We start from the raw sequence: 22,658 nt of genomic DNA on the forward strand, positions 1-22,658 counted from the left end.
CCACCTGCTTAGTTCACACTTCCATACACAATTCCTGTTGTGACAGGATCAAAAAAAAAAAAGTGCACTTTTCCTTGTTTTGAACCAGGGCGCTGGAATTTTTAACTTTACTTTTATTTTTTAAAAGAAAACTCTTTGATCAGACAAATATTTTTCAAAGGAAAAACAAAACAAAGTCATCCTATGAAAGCACAAGACCACGGCAAGGGCTGTTTGGAAGGAAGAGATTACTCATGATGGAAACAACGTTGACTTCGTTCCCCAGTACCTGCGCTCACATTCTTAGGCGCTACAGTGCTACTTGCTCAAATTATACACGCTGGCTCAAGAACTGAACAAACACCCAGGCAAACTGAGAATCTCAAAGCAAAGCACAACAGCACGATAAGGATTTGTTTTGTGCACTCATTTAAGCAGCTGTGCCTTTTCTACAAGCAGTTCATGGTTTCTTATCCAACCCTATTCATGTACCCTACGTAGAAGAGGGATTCCAGATCTCATTTGTATGCTACTTCATGTAGAGCTGGGTTCTTCTTCTCCCTTCTCCCGCCTCCACCCTTTAAAAAACCAAAAAACATCAAGCACACAGTGGAGAAATCCACTGAAGGATCATTTATTCAGGACAAGGTGTTATATTCCATTACAGATGGCTTCACTCTGTATACAGATACACCCAAACTGAACATGAAATCTGCCACCAACAAAGGTTTCTCCATACATTTCCCCAGTTATTTCCCCAGGCTCACTTATGGATGTGAGCTGCATTCAGATAATGCCCGAGGAATCACATTTTCTTTATTATTATTATCATTATTATCATTATTATTATTATTATTATTATTATTATTTGAAGGAGGTGATTCACAAAAACAGAAGAACTACAGTTTTCAAAGAAAGCTCTGTTTGGACTTTTCTTCTTAAAAACATTCACAACCTAAAAACACCCACAATGCAAAAAGCAAGGGCAGCAAAAATACACCTCCAAAAATGCAGTGCAGCTTTCACACAAAGTGTAGTTAAAAAATGACTAAGTTTTCTTGATATATGAATTTGCGGGTAAACCATTTATCAATGACCTGTTTACCTGTGCTGCAGAGTCCCTCAAGCCGAGGGCCATGTCATTCCCCTTTGACTGATTAATTAGCCAATCAAGGGATATTTTTCACTGTGAGACATGATGGTTTATTCCAGCTAATGCATGGTCTCTAATGGTAACACATTAAAGCCAACTCGGCTGTTTATGCCTATCGAAGTGACCAAAAGGGAAGGAGAGAAGATAAATCAAAAGAGCCTCCCCCAGTTTTGTTTCAGTTCCTAACAACCCCCCCAAGGAACTAATGCTAGAAGCAAGGCACTTCTCCAATGAAGAGAGAAGAAAAGAAGAAAAAGCACCATTTCTTCCAGATTGGGAGATGTCTCTTTCCTCTCCCTCTCTCTGCTGATATCTAAACAGCACTAATTTATCCTCAGTTGATTAACAAGGTGCTTATAAAATAGGCAACAAGGCATCAATATTTTGCTCCACCTGCTTTTATCATAAATGCCATGAGGACACTGTGCAGAGTAAAGTCATTTTTGCCAGTTCTGGAGCAATCTTGTCTGTATGGAGAAGTATTAACAACATGGTTCCAGTTAACACCTTGAGCCTAATTCAATCTTATTCTGACCTACACAGTATTACAAGCTACCAACTTAGAATAATGTTTTAAACCCACTTAGAATTACAGAATCACTAAGGTTGAAAAAGGCCTCTAAGAGCATCCAGTCCAACCACCCACCTACAACCAGTACTTCTCCACTAACCCATGTCACTTAGTACAAGCAAGAAGTACCATTTCATGTTACTGCGTGTTGCTATACTATACTACTCTTATACTACTCTTCCCACCAACAAAATACATCACATATGTGCTGAAATGATCAGGCCGTATACAGGAACAAGAACCACACAGTTCCAGTTGAATCCCAAACCCTGTAGCCTAGTAATAAAAGAATCACAGAATTATCAAGGTTGGAAAAGACCTAGAAGATCATCTAGTCCAACCTAGAAGATCATCTAGTCCAACACCACCTAGGATGCTCAGTGCCTCTAAAATGCTATTATAATTTCTGACAATAATTGGGTAATTTCATAAAAAAAGAAGGTAATACATGAAAGACAATGTCAGTATTTTCCTACCATCTTCCTCCAGAACCCAAAGACAGCAATTACATTTTTACTGTGGTTTCTTAAGGAAGCAGATCTTCCACAATCTCTCTGCCCTGATATTTGTGTGCATCATGCGCTCCTGTCTCTCAAGCAACATTTTAATCCAACCTAACAGGAGCTCAGAGACTTCAGAGATATTAAGGCACTCAAGTATTTCATGCAAACAGGCAGCTGGACAGAGAAGGCCAACAGATCAGCGTGCACATGGAGAGGGATTTCAGCATGAGCTCATCTCCTTTATGCCGCAGAACCCAAGCACGGCACAAGTACAGGAAACCAAGCCTCATTACTGGAGCTGCACAAAGAGTAACTCGTTGGGAGATGTTTTACTTACATCTTTCCCCATTCCAATGGGTCTAAAAGTGTTAAATTCATCTTTTTTTTTTCTTGGCACTGCTTACTAAGGAGCTGGGATTTCCCTTAGGGGACTTTTCCACTGCCCTGCTGACATCACTGTGAGGAAGCCTGCTCAAGAGTAAGGTTGAGTCTTCCTTTTTCTAATTGAAGGTTCTCACCCCCATCACCATTCTTGGCTTTTGCCTACCCTGATTACTATCCCTTCCCGTCCTCTGTTCCTCCCTCCCCCTGACCCTCAGATATTTATAGGCAGAGAGGTCACCTTTTTCTGCCTCTTTTCTCAGATGAATGTATCCAGTTCCTCCACTCTCTCCTTCTAGGACTTGCCCTCTAACCCTGTCACCCATTTTACTAAAACCTTTTGGACTCTCTCCAGGTTTTTGATGTCTTCTTTCTGTTCTGCTTCTCGGCTCCAAATCTCTCACGCTAGCTGCAGTCTCCAAAGCAGAACAGTAAAAAGGTGCGGTTAATTTTTAACTAACTTTTTCCTCTCCTGCAGGTTTTTGTTCCCTGAAAGCACAAAATCGGAGCCTTTTGTCACAGGTAAGAAAACTCAAGAAACTAAAGTTGTCACACGCGTGAAGGACACAGTTGTCAAAACCCACTGAGATCAGCATCATAACTGGCATTTTACAGGAAGTTCAGCGGTAGGGAATTGCATCAATTCACCCATAGCTTCAGTGGGCCAGTGTCAGGGCCAGGCTCTAATGGATTTTCAGTTACGTCCCTTAAGATTGGCCAACAGGGGTTTCTGATAAGTGCTGGGAAACGTAAGTCAGTCGAGGAAGTTCTGCAAAATGTGTCAGAAGATAATTTCCTGATTAAAAAGAAAAGAAAAAAAAAAAAAGGCAATGAGGGCAGACTGTTACATTTCTAATGACTAACAAGGAAGAAATCACCACGAGCTCGAGACTTTCGGGCTGCACAGATCGGGTAGAGGGAACTTACGCAGGTTTACATTCAAGCTACAAAAATTCAGAGGAAGCAGGTTACTCATCAAACAGCCTGAGACGTGGAAGTGAGATGGATGCAAAACATTCAGTTTTGTACACATCTCAAACGGAGTTCTTACAAATGTGCCAGCAAATCACAACCAGTCCCCCGGCCCCCAGAGCGAAACCAGTGCCAGAATTATGTTGTTCAGCAACCAAGCTGGGACCGTCTGTAACTCATTCCCAAATCCTCAGTCTCACTCAGGAGTATTTTCTCCAGTGATAAGGCTTCATCAGGAAACACAGCTGGATGGAGGAAGGAAATTCTGAGAAGCAAAAAAAAAATAGTGGGGGTTCGAGGAAGTTCAACCAGATAGGAACTAATGGAATTTGTTTTTCTGTCTCACCGGCTCCCAGTGTACCTAAGCAAGCGAGAAAATCAGAGGGAAAGTGGGGGCAAAAGAGAAAAAAAAGCCTGGCAGATCTTACCCTGCAAAACAGGTCCTTGCTGCACGTCTCCAGAGAGCATCATAATTACAATCCAATATTTTCGATCACTCTCTCTCCCTGGGAAAAACTACAGGCGTTTCCAATTTAATTCCACTCTGAAGTCCAACCATTGTCTTCTTCCCCCCCTCCGTTTTCTTTTTTAATTAAAAAATAAAAACAAAAAAGAGTCCCTGCGTAGTTTATTAAGGAAGTTTTAGTTGGACACGTGATTTATCAAAATCTTTATGAAGTGTCTTCGTGTATAACATTCAGGAGAATTAAAGGTTGTAAGTGTCTAACATGAGTAACGCCCATCCCAGTGCCATCCAAACAACAGCTTCAACTGGGATCTTGGCTTTATTACTTCTAGAGAAACTCCTTTCAACCCTTAGGGGCAAATAGAATTTCCTTCCACATCCTTTGCAATTCCACTCTTTTGCAATCTTTACTGTCCTCTAGCCAATTCCCCTTCAGTTTGATAACACAGATAATGCAAATTTCAACATCCCCATTTGCTGCAGCGGTGTCAGTGTGACACAAGAGTAAAGATCCATTCGCCAGATCAGTCACTGGCTACTGAGGCCGTTAAAAGTGAGCCTGAAATCTGCTTTCCAACTAGGACATTGCAGACCAAAGTAGCACAAAATGTCTCCTGCCAAAGACTCACAGGTCAAGATCATAAAGTGAGTGTTAATAAGCATACAGCTAAGACTGAATATGACTAATTGGGACAACGTCTTTCAGGCATACTTCATTTGCTGAGACACCAGCAGCTCAGAGGGGGCATGGTTTTGAGAAGGTCCCCTGAAGGCAGGGTTATTTTGTAGGGTCCTCACCATGTCACTTAGCCTCGAGTCTTTTCATTGGTTTCCACTTGACTATATGGGCACAGATGGAGCTTATTGGGTATCACTTCTCCCCCCACCCCCCATCCCCCCCCATCCTTCCCCTAATCTTTAAGAACAGTTTGGTATAACACAAACCTGTGCAGCACAGGACCCCAGTACTAAAGTTTCTCAGTGTAACACCACTGCCAGGATCTACAGCACTGCAAGCTACTGCTGGATACCAAAAAGCTCAAAGGCAGAAGGTATAACATACCTCAAAGGAGAAGCTCTGCAACTCACAGATGAATAACTTGACCATAATGCCATCAGATAATGGCATATAACCTTAATCCTCTCTGTAAATTTCAGTGCCCCTGATGCCCATGGAATAGCAAATGCTTATCCAGCTGAGTCTGCTTTACAGCACAAGAATGTCATTATTCCAAGATGTTCCTTATCTCCCACTCTATAAGTGACCCATTTATGGATAGGTTTAAATTGGAGGCTTTAAGGGAGGGAGATGGTCAAAATCTAGCATGACAAAGTCTGAAGGAACTTGCTATGGTTGAAACTACAACTGAACTAGAGTCCTCCAGAGGTCTCCTCCTCCAGTCTGTGATTCCATTTCTTGCATGCTTCCACGACACCATACCCAAACATTCCAAATTTGATTTGGACTGAATGCTTTCTCTAACCAAATCTCTGGGGGGAAGGGGAGACACAAAACAATCTAAATACCTTACAAAAGGACTTAAATATATGATTTCATGCTACAAGACTAATTTTCATACATCATCTCAGTTGGACATACAACAAGGAACATGTAATTGGATTTACTGACAGTAGCAGTCCTAGCACCTATGGAGTAAGGAAGTTGTCCTTATATACTCTGAACAAGGACAGCAGCATACAGCTGTTATCACAGAGGCTGCAATTATAGGGAACCATAATGTACCATAGCCTGAAGGCATACCTCAGGGCTCTGATGGACACCAGAACTCTTCCTACATTATCTCTGTACAGGAACAGATAGGAACAACTTGCTTCCAAGAGAACGACAGCACTTTCCTGCTCTTGTATTGCCCTCCCTGTCACATCACTTAGGCAATACCCGGAGTATAGGGATTTCAAGAACCGAATGCAAACAAACACAGGGAACAGAACTGCACATCTTCATGCAGCAGTTCCATTTCTGCCACCTTAAAGACCGAGCTCTAGAACATAATGGGAGGGGTAGAGAGAGTTCACGGGTGCAATGAAATGGAATTGCTCAGAGTTGGAGGGCCTGAGCAACGCATTTTTGTTCTGTGCAAACTCCACAGATCTCTGACCCATGAAGGGAGGGAAGGGAAAAAAAAAGCAATTGTGTTCTCCCTGTGGCTGCTTAGCAGCAGACGGTAGCCAGAAGACAACAATGCAGCCTCAAATCATATTACCTCCTGCCTACATTTGCATGTGGAAATCTGGCCACTGAACAGGGAACAGCCTGTGACTTCTTGCCAGAGCCGTGAAACATGAGTTTAACGTTCAGTGAGGTTAAAAAGGAAATGTGCACAACAGTGGCCATCACCGACTGCTGGCTGTAATACCACTGTATTGGTCAGGGAATTAGCACCAACTTACACGCCCCTCACAAGCTGCCACAAGTGCATGTGCTCAACCACAACAAATAGATGTGGAACATAAAGAGAAAACAAAATAAACTACTCCGAAAAATATACAAGTGGCTACTGCCTTAGCCATAGCAACTGTCTTCTTCTTCTATTTATTTGCAATAAAACCCTGTTTTTCTCATTTCATAGCGATTTTACTGCGATGGAACTAAGGCATATTTATCCAATCAACAGCGGTGTTAATTGAGAGGGTTCTGTTGGTGCAGATGTAATTACAGCATTTGAGACCTCTAACAGCTCACATGAACCTGAAGGCCCAAAATGCTTGTATCAAGGCAGTAATAAATTAACATTGGTTCTGTGAACAGGAGTCACAGTGAAGTTACAGAACAGTTTTCAAGAGTACTGCAGAATGAGCAAGGGGGTATTTCAGAAACCGTCATTCTAATCTTCCATGTCCCATCTTTCTCTCTAGCTGCAAGAGACTTCATAGACCTCTGAATCAACAATGCAGTCCTCACAGTGTATTCATCTGTGATATCCATCAGAGTGATTCTACTTACACAGGAGCCCTTGCTTTTGATAAGCATGTGGTAATCTCATGAACAGAAAGACAATTATGTATTCCTGTGTTATAAAATAAGCAAAGAAACAAAAGAAAGGCGAAGCCTCTCGTTTACCTGTGTCTTCATACTCTTCTGCCGCTTCCCAAATATGCAGGACAGGTCATCTTCACTGCGCAATGAGAGATCCTTACCTGGAAGGGGTAAAGGGGGGGGAAAAAAGCACAATCTTCTCATCTAGTGATGACAGACATATTTAAACAACCAACAGTAACATACAGATTTTTGGAGGTACCAAAATGAAGTTACAGACACTAAGTGAAAGCTGCCCATGGCTCACACATACTGCAGAATATGTATGTGTGGGTGGGGAAAGGCTGGTGAGGAGACAACCACAACCTGCTAGTAAAAGTCTGTGGGAAAGCACGTGTAACAGTAACTTGGTTTCTCTCACCTGACATTGTAATTGGCATAGCAGGATGAGGAAAGCTGTTCTACTCTAATGGGGAAGGAGGGTTGTATTCTCCTGCATGCAAGAAAGTAGAAGGTGAAACTGCATATCTTGGAGCTCCACCTTTGTATTCAGTTGTCCACTACTTGTCTCAGAAAGTAATTAATTCAATAAGAAGTCTGAAAAAGCTTAAGACAGGCTTAACAGACAGGAGCCTGCTTGGCTCTTACCTTACTGCTCTTGACTGTCAGATTCCAAAATCATCAACCTCAAAACAAAACAAAACTAAACACTTGTAAAGAACAAAAGAAAATTGGACTATTCCACCTGTTTTCTCCTCTTAGGATCCTTAACTGCCCATAGAGGGTAAGCAGACATCTCAACACAGGGGAGAAAGCATTACACTTTATATAATGTGAGACCTCCATGCAGTATCCAGATGTGTTAGAAAAGCTGAGGTTGGAAGGGACCTCAAGGATCATGAAGCTCCAACCCCCCTGCCATAGGCAGGGCCACCAACTTCCTCATTTAATACCAGCCCAGGCTGCCCAGGGCCCATCCAACCTGGCCTTGAACACCTCCATGGACATCCACAGCCTCTCTGTGCAGCTGTTTTAGCACCTCACCACTCTCATAGTAAAGAACCTCACCCTGACATCCAACCTAAATCTTCCCTCCTTCCACTTAAAACCATTTCCCCTTGTCCTGCTGTTATCTACCCTTTCAAAGAGCTGACTCAAGTCCTTACCCAAGCAGGCTAGATGAGCCTGGTGCCTGCTTCCAGATTTACAGCTCAGAACAACTGACACCCATTTTGGGGCAAAGAAGGCATGGAAACAAATCACTGAGTAAGAAGAGGGGCACCAGGAGCAAATCAGCCCCTCTTCTTGCTTTCTGTAACAAGAGCCCTATTTAGCTGACCATCCACATCTTTTGCAGCATCACAGTGGATCAACTACTGGAACAGCACTTGAAATTACTCTCTTAATCTCATACTGACATAGATTTCCCAGGTTCAAGTGTGACAGTTAGGATTATGAGCAATGCCTGTGCTCCTCTGGCAGCAAGGCTACAGAACAGCACCAGGAGCTTTTGATGGCTGCGGCTCCCTTCTCCTGCTTTTGTGTAAGCTTGTCTTGTTTAGTCTGAAAGGAAGCGGGATCGGGCTTTAACAACAAGGGCAACAACAACATCAGCCTTTTTCAAATAACTTCCCCTCTTTCCCTGAAAAGGAGGAATTTCCCTGTTTTAGACCACAGAGGGTGCAGTCAATTGGGGGCCTATTTCATTTAAGCAAAGCAGCCAAACAAATAAGGGCTATTGTTAATATAAAAACCTTGCTCTATGTTTTACAGGCTCTATAGACACTTCTTTTTCTTTCTTCTATATTTAGCAAAAGGTTAAATCCAAATCAAAATAAATCCTCTTTGCAACTACCTCAAGCAGGCCATGGTCTCTGTACTTAAAGACCTGAACTGCTTTAATTGTTTAATGTCATAAAGTGGCAGGGTCAAGTTAGAACACTTGACTTCCAGGCTGAATTCTTTCAACGCAAAAACAAATTTCCAATATCAGAATTTGGCCTCCATTCAGAAGTCAATTACCTGTTTTAGCAGAGGCATTTGTTAACAAAAAAAAACCCCAACATTATAAATAGCTTGAAGTTTAATAAATTAGCCATTAGTGGAAACCGAGACTAGCCATATAGTGAACTACATCCATACACATGGGTGCGTGAAAGGGGAATGCTACCAACAGAGAAATACAGCAAGTGATTGAACAGCGGCCAGGAGCAGAAGACAAGTTTGGCTGAAATCACGTCATCGCTCGAGCACAGAAAGGAGCTACCAAACCCCACAAGCTTTTGATACGAGATCTTCTGGCCTCCAATGGCTGTCCTAATTTACCCAATAAAGTATATAATAGATCTAAGAGGGCTTTCCTCTTCCTGCGTTCAGGTTTAATCTGATCGCTGATCTTATCCACATGATCTCTTAGCACGGGTTACTGGAGATTGCAGAGGATAGTGCAGCACAGATAACGCAGTTACTTGGCCACCACCTTTGCCTCTCTGTCCAGCCCTCCCTCCCATAAACACAGCTGAGAATATTCATTGTTCCTTAGTCAGCTGATGGTTCCTGCAGATAGGAATTGATTTATTCAGCAATATCAGCCTACAGCCATCTAGAAACGTCCCATAGAAAGAGGAACAGCGTATTATACCTTTAAGCAGGTTGCTGCAAGGGGTATTTCTAAACCATCGTTCTACTTGTATATGGACTACAGAAGGTATCAGATCAGTTGGATGTGTTTTACTAATCTTGGCTACAAAATTTCCTCTTACCTTTTGCAAACTTCATATAATGGACACGCTTCTTAGAGGACTTAGATTTTTCCTCAAGATTAAATGTCTTCTTTTGATTAGTCACTGAGGATTCTTAAAGGGAAGAAAAAAAAATACAGGTTCAAACCCTACTAGAAAAACATTAACAACCAAATTCAAACAACATTGTATTTAACTTTCTCTTTCAAAACAACTTATCGCTGAAGGAAGCACAGTAACCTCTCTCAGAGACATGTTAGTGCATGACTTTTTGCCACATCCCCTTCCATTCCCATTTCCAATGTAGTATAATTTGAATAGGCAGATACAGGTACTGCAGATCAAAGTCAAAGCCTCATTTAACACCATTTCTATGGTAAGAAGAGACAGGGTCAACTGTGATGTTTGTTACAAAATACTTCCACAGTTCTAGAGTCTGAGAAAGCCCTAAGAAACAGGAATAAATAAAACACTTAAGCTAAATGGACAAAAATGGACACAGACCCACAAAAAAAGAAACACCGTACCAAACAGGCTTTTCAACCCTGATACTCTCACGTAAGGAAATCAAACAGCAGCAGACCTTTTTCACCCCTAAGACCAGCAGAAGTTGCCACGTGTATTGTTTAATTCTGCTGGCTTTCAGAAGAGGGGCTGCATCTAAGCTACCCACTGGGAATGGTCTGTGGGGTCAGTTCCAAGTTCATCAGGAGTTGTTTAAGATGGAGCGTTGGCTTGCACAAGTCAAAAGCATGTGAAGAATTAGCCTCACTATTTAACAGTATGAAGTTTCTGTGCCCTGAGAGGTTACTCTGCTGCTACAGACACGCTCTTTGTATCCACAGAGCATGTTAATTTACAGAATTACCTCAGGAGGAGGTAACCTGCAATCCTGTAACAACCACTTTATTGGTGCTGTCCTGAAGGGAAATAGGCACTGCAGGATTCCATGCTCCATCACTACAGAAAAGGCTACTCAAGGTGAGGTGGTTTTTTTTTCCTGCCCCTGGCAATTGGGATGGGTAAAGAAATCAGCCCATACCCTGAGGGTCACGTTGAGTCACTGTTTTCATACCATCCCACCCCTGACAGCTCTGCAGCCCAAGTTTTTCTGACACTGGAATTCCAGCACTTCAATGGTTTGCTTAGTAATACCACCTGATGATAGATTCATTGACCTAAAAATGAAATCCACGGCTTGCAGTGGCAGAGTTTACCACCAAACAGCAACCTCAGATCTATTCTTGAATTTACATACAAATATTAATGAGAGAAGACTAGAAAACTCAGTCTTAGACTGAATTTGCAGTCAATTTGAAAATACTCAATACAACATTCTATGGGGAAAGTATGATAATTAAGATATCCTGACCATAGATGAGACATTTTGAATCTGTTCTCTGCTTCACTTGAACTAAAAGGAACATTACGCACCAAAGGATTTCCATAGGAGCCTCCTCCAGCAGTTCATCCTTGCAGCAGAAGGGGCAGCAGCACCGCCTTGTGCTTTCCAAAGGAATTTCACTACTGAACTTAAAAACATGCTGGCACTGACAACAGAATAGGTACATCTCTGTGTCTCCTGTGCTTTATAGAGCAATTTAGTCACAATAATAAAGTCATGGTATTTCTAGACCAAATCTGACACAGATGAATATTCCAGAGCACAACAGACATGGCCAGCATGCTTATTTCACTACACAGATGGGAAAGGAAGTCAGTCATCATCACTAATTCCCGGCTCTTCTGCTGGGTTAAGAACTCTTTCCTCACTAGGCACTCAGTTAGAAAAAGAAGAAAGCTGAAACTACCTTAGATAAAAGGTATTTGAATGGTGGCATATTAACCACCAAAAGGCCCCTCCCTCCCAGTCTCTAATTGCAATCCAGCTCTGGCAACTACACCAGTTATTTAAGAACAATGAAGGTTTTCAGCTGACTTTTACTGCAATTTGAAACTGGATGATGGCCAGCAATGTAACATTTGATCCCGAAGCACAGCTGCGGGGCAGAGTTATCTGGATGAGTTTTGCCAGCTTAAACAATTGCCAAAAAAACAAGCAATGTTTACAGTCTGCAAATCACCAAATGTGACTCTGACCAGGACTTTTCAACTTACACCTCAATGATTGAAATCTCTTGTCCAAGAAGACCAAGGAAAAATAGCAGTAAAACAGAGAGAAACACGGTTTGGGAACCATTTTGCATTGGTACGGATGACCCACAGTATAGCGCACAGGTTTAGGAACAAGGCAGCCTTGCTCAATGAACCTGCCTCGCTGCTGACTCACTGTGTCCGTAGGCAAGTCATTTCAGCTCTCTACTCATCCGTTTGCAGGTTTCCCACCAGTTACACCTAAATGATCTTCTCATGGCTCAAGTTGGAACTTGGGTAGGATTTAGGTATAAAGGAAAACAGGAACTTCTGTAATTTCCCTATGATACTCTGTTTTTAATCTCTTGAGGACTTCCACTACAGCAGCTAGTGCTGTGTGGCCTTAGACCCGTGTACAAGGATAACTTACACAGCAATTAAAATGTTAGAGCATTAGGTTCAGAGTTTTCACCTTCATCCTCAAGGATTAGAAATCAAGTTTAAGCCTTTTTAACTTTTTATCTCCCTGCTATTCATCTTACCTTTCCTCTTGTAGAACTCCTGTTCACAAATACTATTAAGCTTGCAGCACGTGGACAGGCTGCACCTAAACAGAATCCCTTGGTTTAACAACACTTTACCGAGTTGCTTAGATGTATGATCAGAGTTTGAGATAGCACAGTCCAAAGGAGAGATGATAAGACAGCTGCCTGAATTCCCTCTGTAAGCTCACACCTGCCAGCTTAGCATTACTTCATTTCTAGAAGCCAAGGCCTAACCGCACAAAGCTTTTCAAATTTAAATCAACTTGCTAAATAACCCTTTGGGGAAAGTTATGTAGTTTTCCCATTTGTTTGCTCTATATTAAGGCTACAAAAATCACATTATATGACACTCAAAACAGAAATGCATAGCTCTGAGTTACAAGCTGAGAAGCAGCTCTTTGAAGATAGGAAAAGTAGGTATTTAAGAAACCACCAGAGCATGGAAGCCAGATGTGACAGTTAAATTAGCAAAAGGAAGACACTGCAATGGTGGATGATGCTGCTGTGAACCTTCTGGCTCTGATTACTTTACAAAGAAACAAGGGCTGGTGTAGAACATCCTAGCAAAAGATTCCTCCATATTGGAGCCTTGGGTAAAATACTCAAGTTTTATGCTTTCTTTCCCCATCAAAAAGCCTTTAACTGGGGTTAAACCACTGAGATCTACACATCCAAAGCTGAGCGTGGCCATGGATAGCAGCGTGTCCTTTAATTCCCACTGATTTGGGGAGAGGAGAAGCACCTCAATATGGATAGTATTAGTAGCCCAAAGGATTGGGCCTCAGCTACTCTTGTAAGACAGATAATGGAAACTCTGCAAAGCCTCCAGCATCTGACTGAGCAAAGCATGAACCTACCTGTTTCACTCTGTCCATGGCAATCATTCAGTTCAGCTAGAAGCTGGTTGAAGTCATCCTGATGAGCAATCCAGTTGTCCTGTAAATATCACCCACATGAATACAAAGCAACAGTTTACAGATGGAACAGAAGTTTCGCTAAAGCAGGTATTAAAAAACAATGCTCTCCAAGAAGTAACTTAATCACATATACTGGATTCTTAGTGGGAGGGACCCCCTGAAGCTCCACAGGTGGCAAACAGTAACAACTTGCTGTAGTTACTCAGAAGTGCAGAACCGATAAGGGTTGTGTTTGTAAGCTTTTAAACAATGCTGAGCCGCTGTTGGCTCCACACGTCCCAGACTGCATGAGACTTTTTCAACAGTAGGCAGGAAATACTAGTGTGATTTTCCAACAGTTACTTAAGTTGTTGATTCTGAGACAAGCACCTTTAATAGCACATTCTGCAACCTCTACATGTACCTGAAATCCAGTTAGCAAGGCGACTCCACCAGGGAGAGGGAAAGAAAACATAAAACTAAGCTAGGTACAAGATATGTGGAGGAAACAAGTATTTCATAAAATCGTAGAATGGCCTGAGTCGAAAAGGACCACAATGATCATCCAGTTCCAACCCCCTGCTGTGTGCAGGGTCACCAACCAGCAGCCCAGGCTGCCCAGAGCCACATCCAGCCTGGCCTTGAATGCCTGCAGGGATGGGGCATCCACAGCCTCCCTGGGCAACCTGTTCCAGTGATTTAGAACAAAAACTCACTGAACAGCTCTGAGAATTCACCCTAACTTTCCCAAACAGAAATTTATTCCCCAAACACTGAACAGGGCCAAACTAAATTCCAGGTCAAGAGAGTCTCTGCAGAGAAGTTCACACAGGTACATGCTGCCATTAGGTATGACAACAGATTTCACTAACATCCCATTACAAAAATTGTGCCTCACCTGAAAAGGAACCCACATCTCCTTACCTGGGTTTAGCACTCACCTCGTTCTTGATGGATGCTCCTAACCCCAGCATGTTGTTTTTCACTTGAACCTTGATGTGTTCTGTATTTCCTTGCTCCTGAGCTCCAAGACCCTAACGAGGATTGAAGAGTAAAAACGTAAGGGTTTTTTTCCAGCAGTGACTAAGCAACTAGAGCTGCTGTACTGAAGACATTTAGCAGTGAAATGTAGCAAGAAACCACAGGTTACTATTTATTTGCTTGCCTGCAACTGAACTCATTCACAGGCATTAGCATACATGAGATATTAAGTATTTTTAATTTACTACTTAGGCCTCCAGCAAAATACAATAAACACTAAAATAACATCATTAAGCAGTAGGTGATTAATCAGGAAGCCACCTGACATTCCTAGGCAAGTCCAAAGTGTTTTCAATTTTAAAACAAGACACTACATAAAAAGAACATGCCTCTTATCAAAACCACCTCCGCCATTGAGAAGGCAGTTGTGTAACAGCTACAAGACAGATGCCTCATGGAACTTAAAAAGCAGAATTAATTTATATTAAAGTGGGTGAGGGGAAGCGGGAGGATCAGACTGGAGCTAGCAGGTCATTAGGAACTTTTTCCATCTTGTTTACACTCATAATTTGGTGAAGATACTGGGACAAGCAAGTGTTGGTTTTGTCTATCCTGATTAAATGCAAGCATTCCAACATGGGAAACAATCTCCAGACCCAGTATTATCTTTCTTAATTGTACAACCAGGGGAAAAAAAAAAAAGACAAGGCATTTTGTTTTGAACATTGGTCCTGCTATCTGCTTTTCTCCCATCAGGCCATAACAATACGGGTCTGATGGAATGGTGGAACAAAGTCCTGTGGATAAAGCCTTTGCCTATGCAGTATGTGGAGCAACAAGGACTGTTTGAATAAGGCTGCTGCTATCACAGATCCTTCAGCCTTCTTTTTTGGTCAGTGGGGTGGAAGACTGACCCTGAAGCTCCCGCTAACAAAAAAGTATGGAAACAAGCAGAGCACCTGGCTACACATCTCACCCTGACCCAATTCCAATACAACTAATAACAGGACTAACATAATCAGCTTAATTTCAGAGCACAGATGGGCTTTTACTCCTTACCTCGATCAAGCTACGGCTCCATTTGTCTGAGTTTCCAGCAGAAGAGGGTCATAAATCCCTCTAGTACAACTATAACTGTTGTAGAAGATTTAGTAGCTCATGTAGGAAATTTATTGTCAAGAAGATTGGGGGGAATGACAGCAAACACCACAAGGCCTTCCTTCCACACCCCAACACAATGTGCTCGTATCAGTTAAAGGCATTAACTATGTTGAGGAACTGGCAGCCTGAATAATAATCAGCACTCTTTCTACTCTGACTTGTATACCTATTTTAGACTTACGCATACAAAACAGCCACACATACAACCTGACATAACTCAGTCCCACGCTTTGCTAACAATTCATTCTAATGCCTAGTGAAAACGCTGCCAGTTCCATGACTTCAGCAGCCTTTGAATCAGTATCACTGCTCATCATCTGTGAAATTAAAGGCAGGCAGAAGCCAGATCTATACTATGTCAGCTATGCTACCAACTGAGGTACCAGCTGTAGGCTAAACTGAGAAACCCAAGGGCAGCCTTGTTTTTCCTCACTCTTAAGTTTTAATACATTCAAAGAATTGAGAACAGCCCTAATTTTGTTCATTTTAAAAGGGAGGAGATCAAGGAGAAGAATTTAATAAATAGCGTTGGAGAAGTTCTATGTGTTTGTTTCACTAAATATGCTTGATACACAGGCCCAAATCTCAGCCTTGCTGAGGCACCTTTGTGGAAGTTAAACTGCTTTTGAATGGCAGTAGAAATATCTGCAGCTGTCTACACTGACCTGGAGATTATTCTTAGCACCAGCAACCAGTCACCTCACACCACAGGTACATGCTGGAGCTGCGAGGGAATACAGCTCATGTAATGTTGCATTTTATACAAGGATCAGAAGTAACCTCTAAAAACAGATGAAAGCTGGATCAGCTGCCCAGAGAGGCTGTGAATGCCCCGTCCATCCCTGGAGGTGTTCAAGGCCAGGTTGGATGGGGCCCTGGGCAGCCTGGGCTGGTATTAAATGTGGAGGTTGGTGGCCCTGCCTGTGGTGGGGGGGCTGGAGCTTCATGATCCTTGAGGTCCCTTCCAACCTGGGCCATTCTATGATTCTATGTGAAAAGCTGATTCTATGATAAAAGTAAGCATAAGCTAGCAAGTATCTTTGTAAGAAACTACAGAAATCTAACTTTGCTCAAATTCCCTGTGTTCTTAGCAGGCTTATGAGAATAAACCAAATAAAAATACTAGAATAACAGAACGGCCTGTATTGAAGAGAATCATAAAGATCATTTAGTTTCAAACCCCTTGTCATGGGCAGGGTCACCAACCAGCAGACCAGGTTGCCCAGAACCACATCCAGCCTGGTACAGCAGAACATCACAGTTGTTTTAAGCACTGGGACCAACATCAGCCCGGTAGCCCTCTACCCCTTATTTTTTTTGTTTCTTTTTCTAAAGCATTTTTAGTTCAGGAACAACAGACACAACCTCAGAGCTGCACAGCTCTCCTGACCATACCTTTCCTTTGGACCAGCCCATCTTTTCCAGCATCTTCTGTCCAAATTTAGATTCATCTTTACTCCAGGCAGTGTTTCGTGGATCCACGGACCACTTCTGTCTTCTACGGGCTAAGTCAGAAAGGAAAAACATCAAACAGGCTCTATTTACATTTCCACAGTGTTCCGAGTATTTAGTCAACTCAAGAAAAGCTCTTCAACCCAAAGAAACTGAACTTATGCCACACCAATCACATATTAAGAGTTATTAAGTTATATTAAGTGTTAAGAGATGCAACCTAGAATCAAAGCTCCTTTGTGCTATGTATACCACTAATGAAACCACAGTCCCCCAGGTCCATGTGCGTGAGCTTGTCTGTATCATCAGGAATAGCTTCTTTGAAACCAAGGAAGAAAAGTTAGCACAGTTAACCAGCCACTAAGCGCGCATCTAAACACATGCAGGAAGAGAACAGAAATAAACAAGGGAAAGAATGGGAGACAGGAAGATTACAAACTTCATTAAACACCATGGGAAACGGTGGATCAAAAATGACCAATTAACCCAAGGCCACTGAGAGTCAGCAAGAAGCCAAGTCCACTGGGGCACTTTCAACATAGCCAGGAAATCATCTCTTCCTAAAATGCAACACTTGGGATTTGGGCCAGAGGGACTGAATATAACAGGTACATTCAACTCATTGGCTGCTGGGCTTGGTTCAGAACTAACACTGGCAGAATGTAGGATGGCAGTGTTTTTTAACATACTTCTGAAACTCCAAATAAGTGCTGCAAGGCAGAGCCACAAAAAATAACAGCCTGATAAAGAGTTTCATAAAAGTTCATAAAAAGATTTTATGGTGTGTTAAATGACTTAGTGCTGTGAGAGGAATCGTAAAGCACTCAATTAGTTCACTTCTCTAAGGGAAAACGATGACCAGAACCATCCAATACATGCCCTGTCTATAGAGGTGCCACTGAGGACTGTGATTTTAAACAGACCCAAGCAAATCCAGGTTCCCTGCTGTGCTTCTGAGGCCAAACATTCTGGTTCCCTCAGGCAGAGTTTGCTCATGTGTTGCTGTGTTTGAAACACTGAATTAGGAATCTGGGACTATTAACATGTTCATCTTCCCTTGCACAAGATGCACATTAAGGACTCCAGTTTCCATTCATTTATGAGGAAGAATGTATTTTTAAATCTAGCTGTAACACTTTCAGCCTGCTCATCCTCTGTCGTGCTGTCCATAACTCGGTTCCCCAGGTGGTGACTCTGCAAAAGCCGCAACATTAAATTCAATGCAGTCCTTACTGTTATAAAGTCACTGTGTGTACCTCAAGGCTTGCTTGCACAGCAGGGGTAATCTGTGTCAAACAAATGCATGAATTAAAACTACATTTCAAACTGAACTGTTTGTCGCAGTTCATCTAATCCACTTTAAATATTAACATCTATTAATTCTCCTGAACATCCCTTTGCAGAGAAACCCTCAGATGTTTTACTTCCAGGTGGACCCTCACAACAAATCACAGTGGCACCTAACACTGAGATTTCTCAAGCACGCAATGCTCACCAGGTCCTCCTTTCCTCAGCAATCTCAATCTGTGGATTTCATATCCTGTACCTACTGCTCTGGGATTAATCTTAACTAACAGCTTCCAGCCAGAAAATACAGAACTTAGCACAGATGTCCTGAGCTGCTTTCTGAGTGATGCTTGAGATGGTATCGCAATTGTGGGTGAGCAGCACCATCCAGTGGAGAAATGTGACATTTCTTCAGATACTTCGCTCACATATCCAGCTCTTATCAGTTAATAAACATCTCTGCCAAGACTAATTCTGTACCATGAGCATTAAAAACCATTTCTGAAAGTTCCCTAGCAGCTCTGATCTAAACCACAGGAGGGGGAAGGACTGCTTACATAGGCTGATGGTGACAGGACAAGAGGGAATGGTTTTAAACCCATGGTTTTAAACCTGTGAGGCATGGCTGAGCATGGTGATGCACTGGAACAGGTTGCCCAAGGAGGCTGTGGATGCCCCATCCCTGCAGGCATTCAAGGCCAGGCTGGATGTGGCTCTGGGCAGCCTGGGCTGCTGGTTGGTGACCCTGCACATAGCAGGAGGTTGAAATCAGATGGTTCTTGTGGTCCTTTTCAGCCCAGGCCATTCGGTGATTCTAAGAAAAACAGCTCCACAGAGGTGACTCTCAGCAAACTACATTTGTTTTCTGCAGCAACTGATTTAAGAATTCATCTTAACTTCTGAATTATGACTGAAATTGGAATCATTGAATCAGTTGAGTTGGAATGGACACTTAAGGGCCACTCCCTGCATTGAACAGGGACACCCACAGCTCCATCAGTGCTCAGAGCCCATCCAGCTTTACCTTGGCTATCTGCAGGGATGGGGCACCACCACCTCTCTGGGCAACCTTAAATGCTCAATTAAAATTTTGAAAAAAAAACCTAACCTGTTAACATCTAAAACAACCCAAAAACTACAGACGTAGTTTTATTTCCCTCTGTTCACACCCGCACTTTCCAGTGAGAAACAGATCTCCCTGATCATTCATTACAACAAAACCCATCTTTTATTGAGCCTTCTGCTTTCATGTTAAGGGTGTCCTGACACCACAACACCTACTGAAAACACCTAAGGATATAGAATTATAGCTTAATAGAATGGTTGGGTTGGAAGGGACCTTAAAACCCATCCAGCCCCAATCCAATGCCATGGGCTGGGTGACCCCCATCAGCTCAGGCTGCCCAGGACCCATCCATGGCCTTGGGCACCAACAAGGATGGGACACCCACAGCTCTGGGCTGTGGTCTGTTAGAAGAAAAGGCATTAAAAGCATTTGAAGTCTTCAGAGAGAGACAGAGGGTCTCAGGGAGTCCCACTGTAGCCATAAATCCCTACAGGAGATGCAAAAGGATGGAACTCTGTTCTAAGGAGCCCGGGCAGCCCAGGGGACAGCCTGGACCCTGGTGCAGGGAACAGAGAGCATTGGGGGCTCCTCACTGGGGATCCCCCCTTCCATCCTATAACTTTGGAAGCAAAAAGCCGATCGAAGCTGGACAAATCCTGCCCACCCCTCGCCCCACCGCCCGCAGCGCCGCCTCACTCACGTTCAGCCAGCATCGCCATCTTGGGGGCCTTCTTCAGCGCGGCGCGTGTGATGGGACGTCATCCCCTTCGATCCTAAGCCTCACTTGCCACTTTTTTTTTTTCTTCTAAATTTTATTTATTTATTTATTTTTAAAGCGTTCTCAAATCCCTTTGATTCGTCCCAGAGCTGCTTGTTCGTGTTTCCTCACAGGCAGGCGCTGACTTAGACAGCTGGCCGGGCAGCAGCTATGGCCGCCTGTGTGAGGGGTTGGACCTTAATGCGCTTCTTGCTCCCGGAGTCTAATAAGATATTAGATATCAGAGAGAATAAGATGCTTTAAAGGCTGCTGTGTTCATCAGAGCTCTCAGCAGGAGTGTCAGGATCTGCCTCTGCTCCTGGCTGCGTTTTGCACTTGAATGTGTCACTTTAGGTCTTCTAACCTCCGTATCCCTTTCACTCTGGAAAAGATGCCCATGTCCACCCCACTATTCCCACTATATCCATCAGTGCCACATCCTCACAGCTCTAAAATACCTCTATGATGGTTATCCCATCACCTCCCTGGGCAGCTGTGCCACTGCAGCACTGCTCTTTATGAGAAGAAATTGTTCCTAATATCCAATAGAGTCCCCTCCTCCCCTGACACAAAACCCCTATATCTCATCCTATTAAAGTGCCTGCCCCAGTTCCTCCTTTAGAAAGGGGTGTCAAGTTAGTCCTTTGATAGTTTTCTAGGCCCACATTGAGCCTTTGGAAATCCTCAGACTTAGTTCTGTCAGTTCTCCAAGTGGTTTCGTGTTTATCAGGCTTGACTGATGGGAAAACAAATAAATGCTTTCCAGTCCTTCACTACCTGAGACAGAGATCTTTTCCTTTTGCCTCCCTTGTTAATTGCGTTAGCTGCTTGATTGCATCTAATCAATGTAGTGAAGAGTGAGTGGATGAATCACCTTCTGAGTTCCGTCTTTGCTGCATAGGGGATTAGCCTTGCCTTTGGTCTTTCTCTTACACCTGCTGTGTTAAAGCTATGCCCCTGCTGTTTGTATCTCATTCAGTGCCTTATCTTATCTCATTTTGTCTCTTATGCTCCTATGATATATGCCTCTAAAAAGTTGGCCTTCCATTTTGTTGTGTGCTTCTGGCTTGCAGGTGGGTGTTATGCACTTGTGTCCTTATTAGTGTCATGTTAATGAATAACTGTCTTGAATTCATAGACCAAGCTCCGAAGAGTCTGCCTGCTAATTTCGAGCTTACTGGGTTTTATCTCAAATCTATCAGTTTTATTTGGCTCCTCTCCTGTGCAGCCTTAGGAAGAAGAATCCTCATTTGCACCTGAAAAAACAAAACAAAAGAAAGCAACAAGCAGGTTTGGATCCCATCAACCTTGCTCTTTTCTTAATTGCTTGTCAACATGAGTTGGGATTCTGCTACTTCTCAGAAGTCTTCTGCCACCCTGGCTGCTTTCTGGTGCACTGAGGTTACAAACCAGGGTCCTCCTCTGCCTTTATCACTGCCCAGGATCTCTCTCTGCTTATCATCTGTATCTGAGACATGTGGCATATCCTCACCTCAATTGTCCTCCTACCTGTGTTTCTCAAAAAAAGGTATTCCTCTCCACAGTAATAGCAATTTCCATGTATTATCACTCTAATGTCCTTTTTAAACCAATTACATTGTGGTGTCATCCATGTATTTGGTGTTCAATTAGTCATCAACGTGCATGAGCTATTTTACACCAGCTAAATTCTGCTTCTGCTTTATCCTGGAGGGGTGAAAGTCTCTTAAGTGAGAGAACTGCTGTAATGTTTGATTGCTCCAATAGATAGCAGCATTACACACATTTGAGTGAGCTTTGCTGTGCTCTAAAGGCATTACTCACAGCACAAGATTGGCAGTAATTCCTATTAAAGGATGACATAAATGTTGAGCTTTGTTGCTCATTTGTTTTTGAAACAATATTTGACTGCATCAGAGTATGTTTACTTCCAAAACTGTTGTCCCCTTGCTTGCTGTGAATCAAAGCTAAGCAAATATGTGAGATGTGCTATAATTGTTGCTGCCTGTATTTAGATTGCAGTAGGCTCAAGGTCATTGTCCGGGTTGTTCTGTACAGACGTGTTCAGGTATCACAAATCACAGGCTTGAGGTTCTGATCCTAAAAATATTCCAGTGCATTCAAACATGCGAAAGGACAGTGAAACGAGGTACAAAAGGGGAAGGTTTAATCTGGAAGTGGTTACTGCAATTCACAATCGTATGCGTGAATAAAAGCCGGATTCACAGAATGGGAAAATATATGTATTTATGTATATATGCTACTTTCTAAGAGAAAGAGCAGCTGATATGGATAGTTATAGCCCTCTATGATATATAAATATCCCAAAGTCCTACTTTCTGTGTGCTTGGAGTGCTTGAAGTGTAGCTCTTCACTGAAAAAAGTGATAAAGATTCCTGGCGGGCATTACATTCAGAGTTCTCCACTGATTCCTCCCAAGGGTCCTACTTGAAAAGAGGCGTTTCCCAACAGCCAGTTCTGCAAAGATCATTCAGGGCTCAGAGTCTGAGCAGGGTATTTTCCTTCTGGCACATCATTACTGATCATACGATGCGCTGTGCTGTCAGCATCAGCTCCAAAGTCCCCACAGGCTTTGGGGAATTCCATTGATGCCACTTTCAGGTTGAAGTGCCTGGGATTTAGGGAGAGATCCAGCTGGGATGAACAGAGCCAACC

General features: G+C 42.8%; 1 protein-coding gene across 6 annotated transcripts in view; it reads right to left on the reverse strand.

Annotated features, from left to right (window-relative positions):
- The window catches only part of PINX1 (PIN2 (TERF1) interacting telomerase inhibitor 1), a 54,313-nt gene extending 34,327 nt beyond the window's left edge, over window positions 1-19,986 (reverse strand). For 2 of the 6 annotated variants that reach the window (XR_014944984.1, XM_015859800.2), the window contains exons 1-6: window positions 19,947-19,986; window positions 16,837-16,946; window positions 14,241-14,333; window positions 13,261-13,339; window positions 9,786-9,878; window positions 7,108-7,184 (exon numbers count right to left, since the gene is read on the reverse strand). Coding sequence is in view for 5 of the 6 variants with exons in the window: in XM_015859800.2 (XP_015715286.1) it covers window positions 7,108-7,184; window positions 9,786-9,878; window positions 13,261-13,339; window positions 14,241-14,333; window positions 16,837-16,946; window positions 19,947-19,965 (471 nt within the window). In the remaining variant the exon portion in view is untranslated. Of the gene's footprint in view, window positions 1-506; window positions 3,384-3,426; window positions 3,825-3,873; window positions 4,076-7,107; window positions 7,185-9,785; window positions 9,879-13,260; window positions 13,340-14,240; window positions 14,334-16,836; window positions 16,947-18,149; window positions 18,180-19,946 lie in introns of those variants that run through there. The other 4 variants (XM_085544260.1, XM_085544263.1, XM_085544262.1 and 1 more) reach the window with 4 other exon arrangements.
- Window positions 19,987-22,658: the final 2,672 nt, after the last annotated feature.

The sequence above is a fragment of the Coturnix japonica genome, chromosome 3 (genome assembly GCF_054131305.1).
Source record: "Coturnix japonica strain WE chromosome 3, WE-NBRP24, whole genome shotgun sequence".
NCBI classification, from domain to species: domain Eukaryota; kingdom Metazoa; phylum Chordata; class Aves; order Galliformes; family Phasianidae; genus Coturnix; species Coturnix japonica.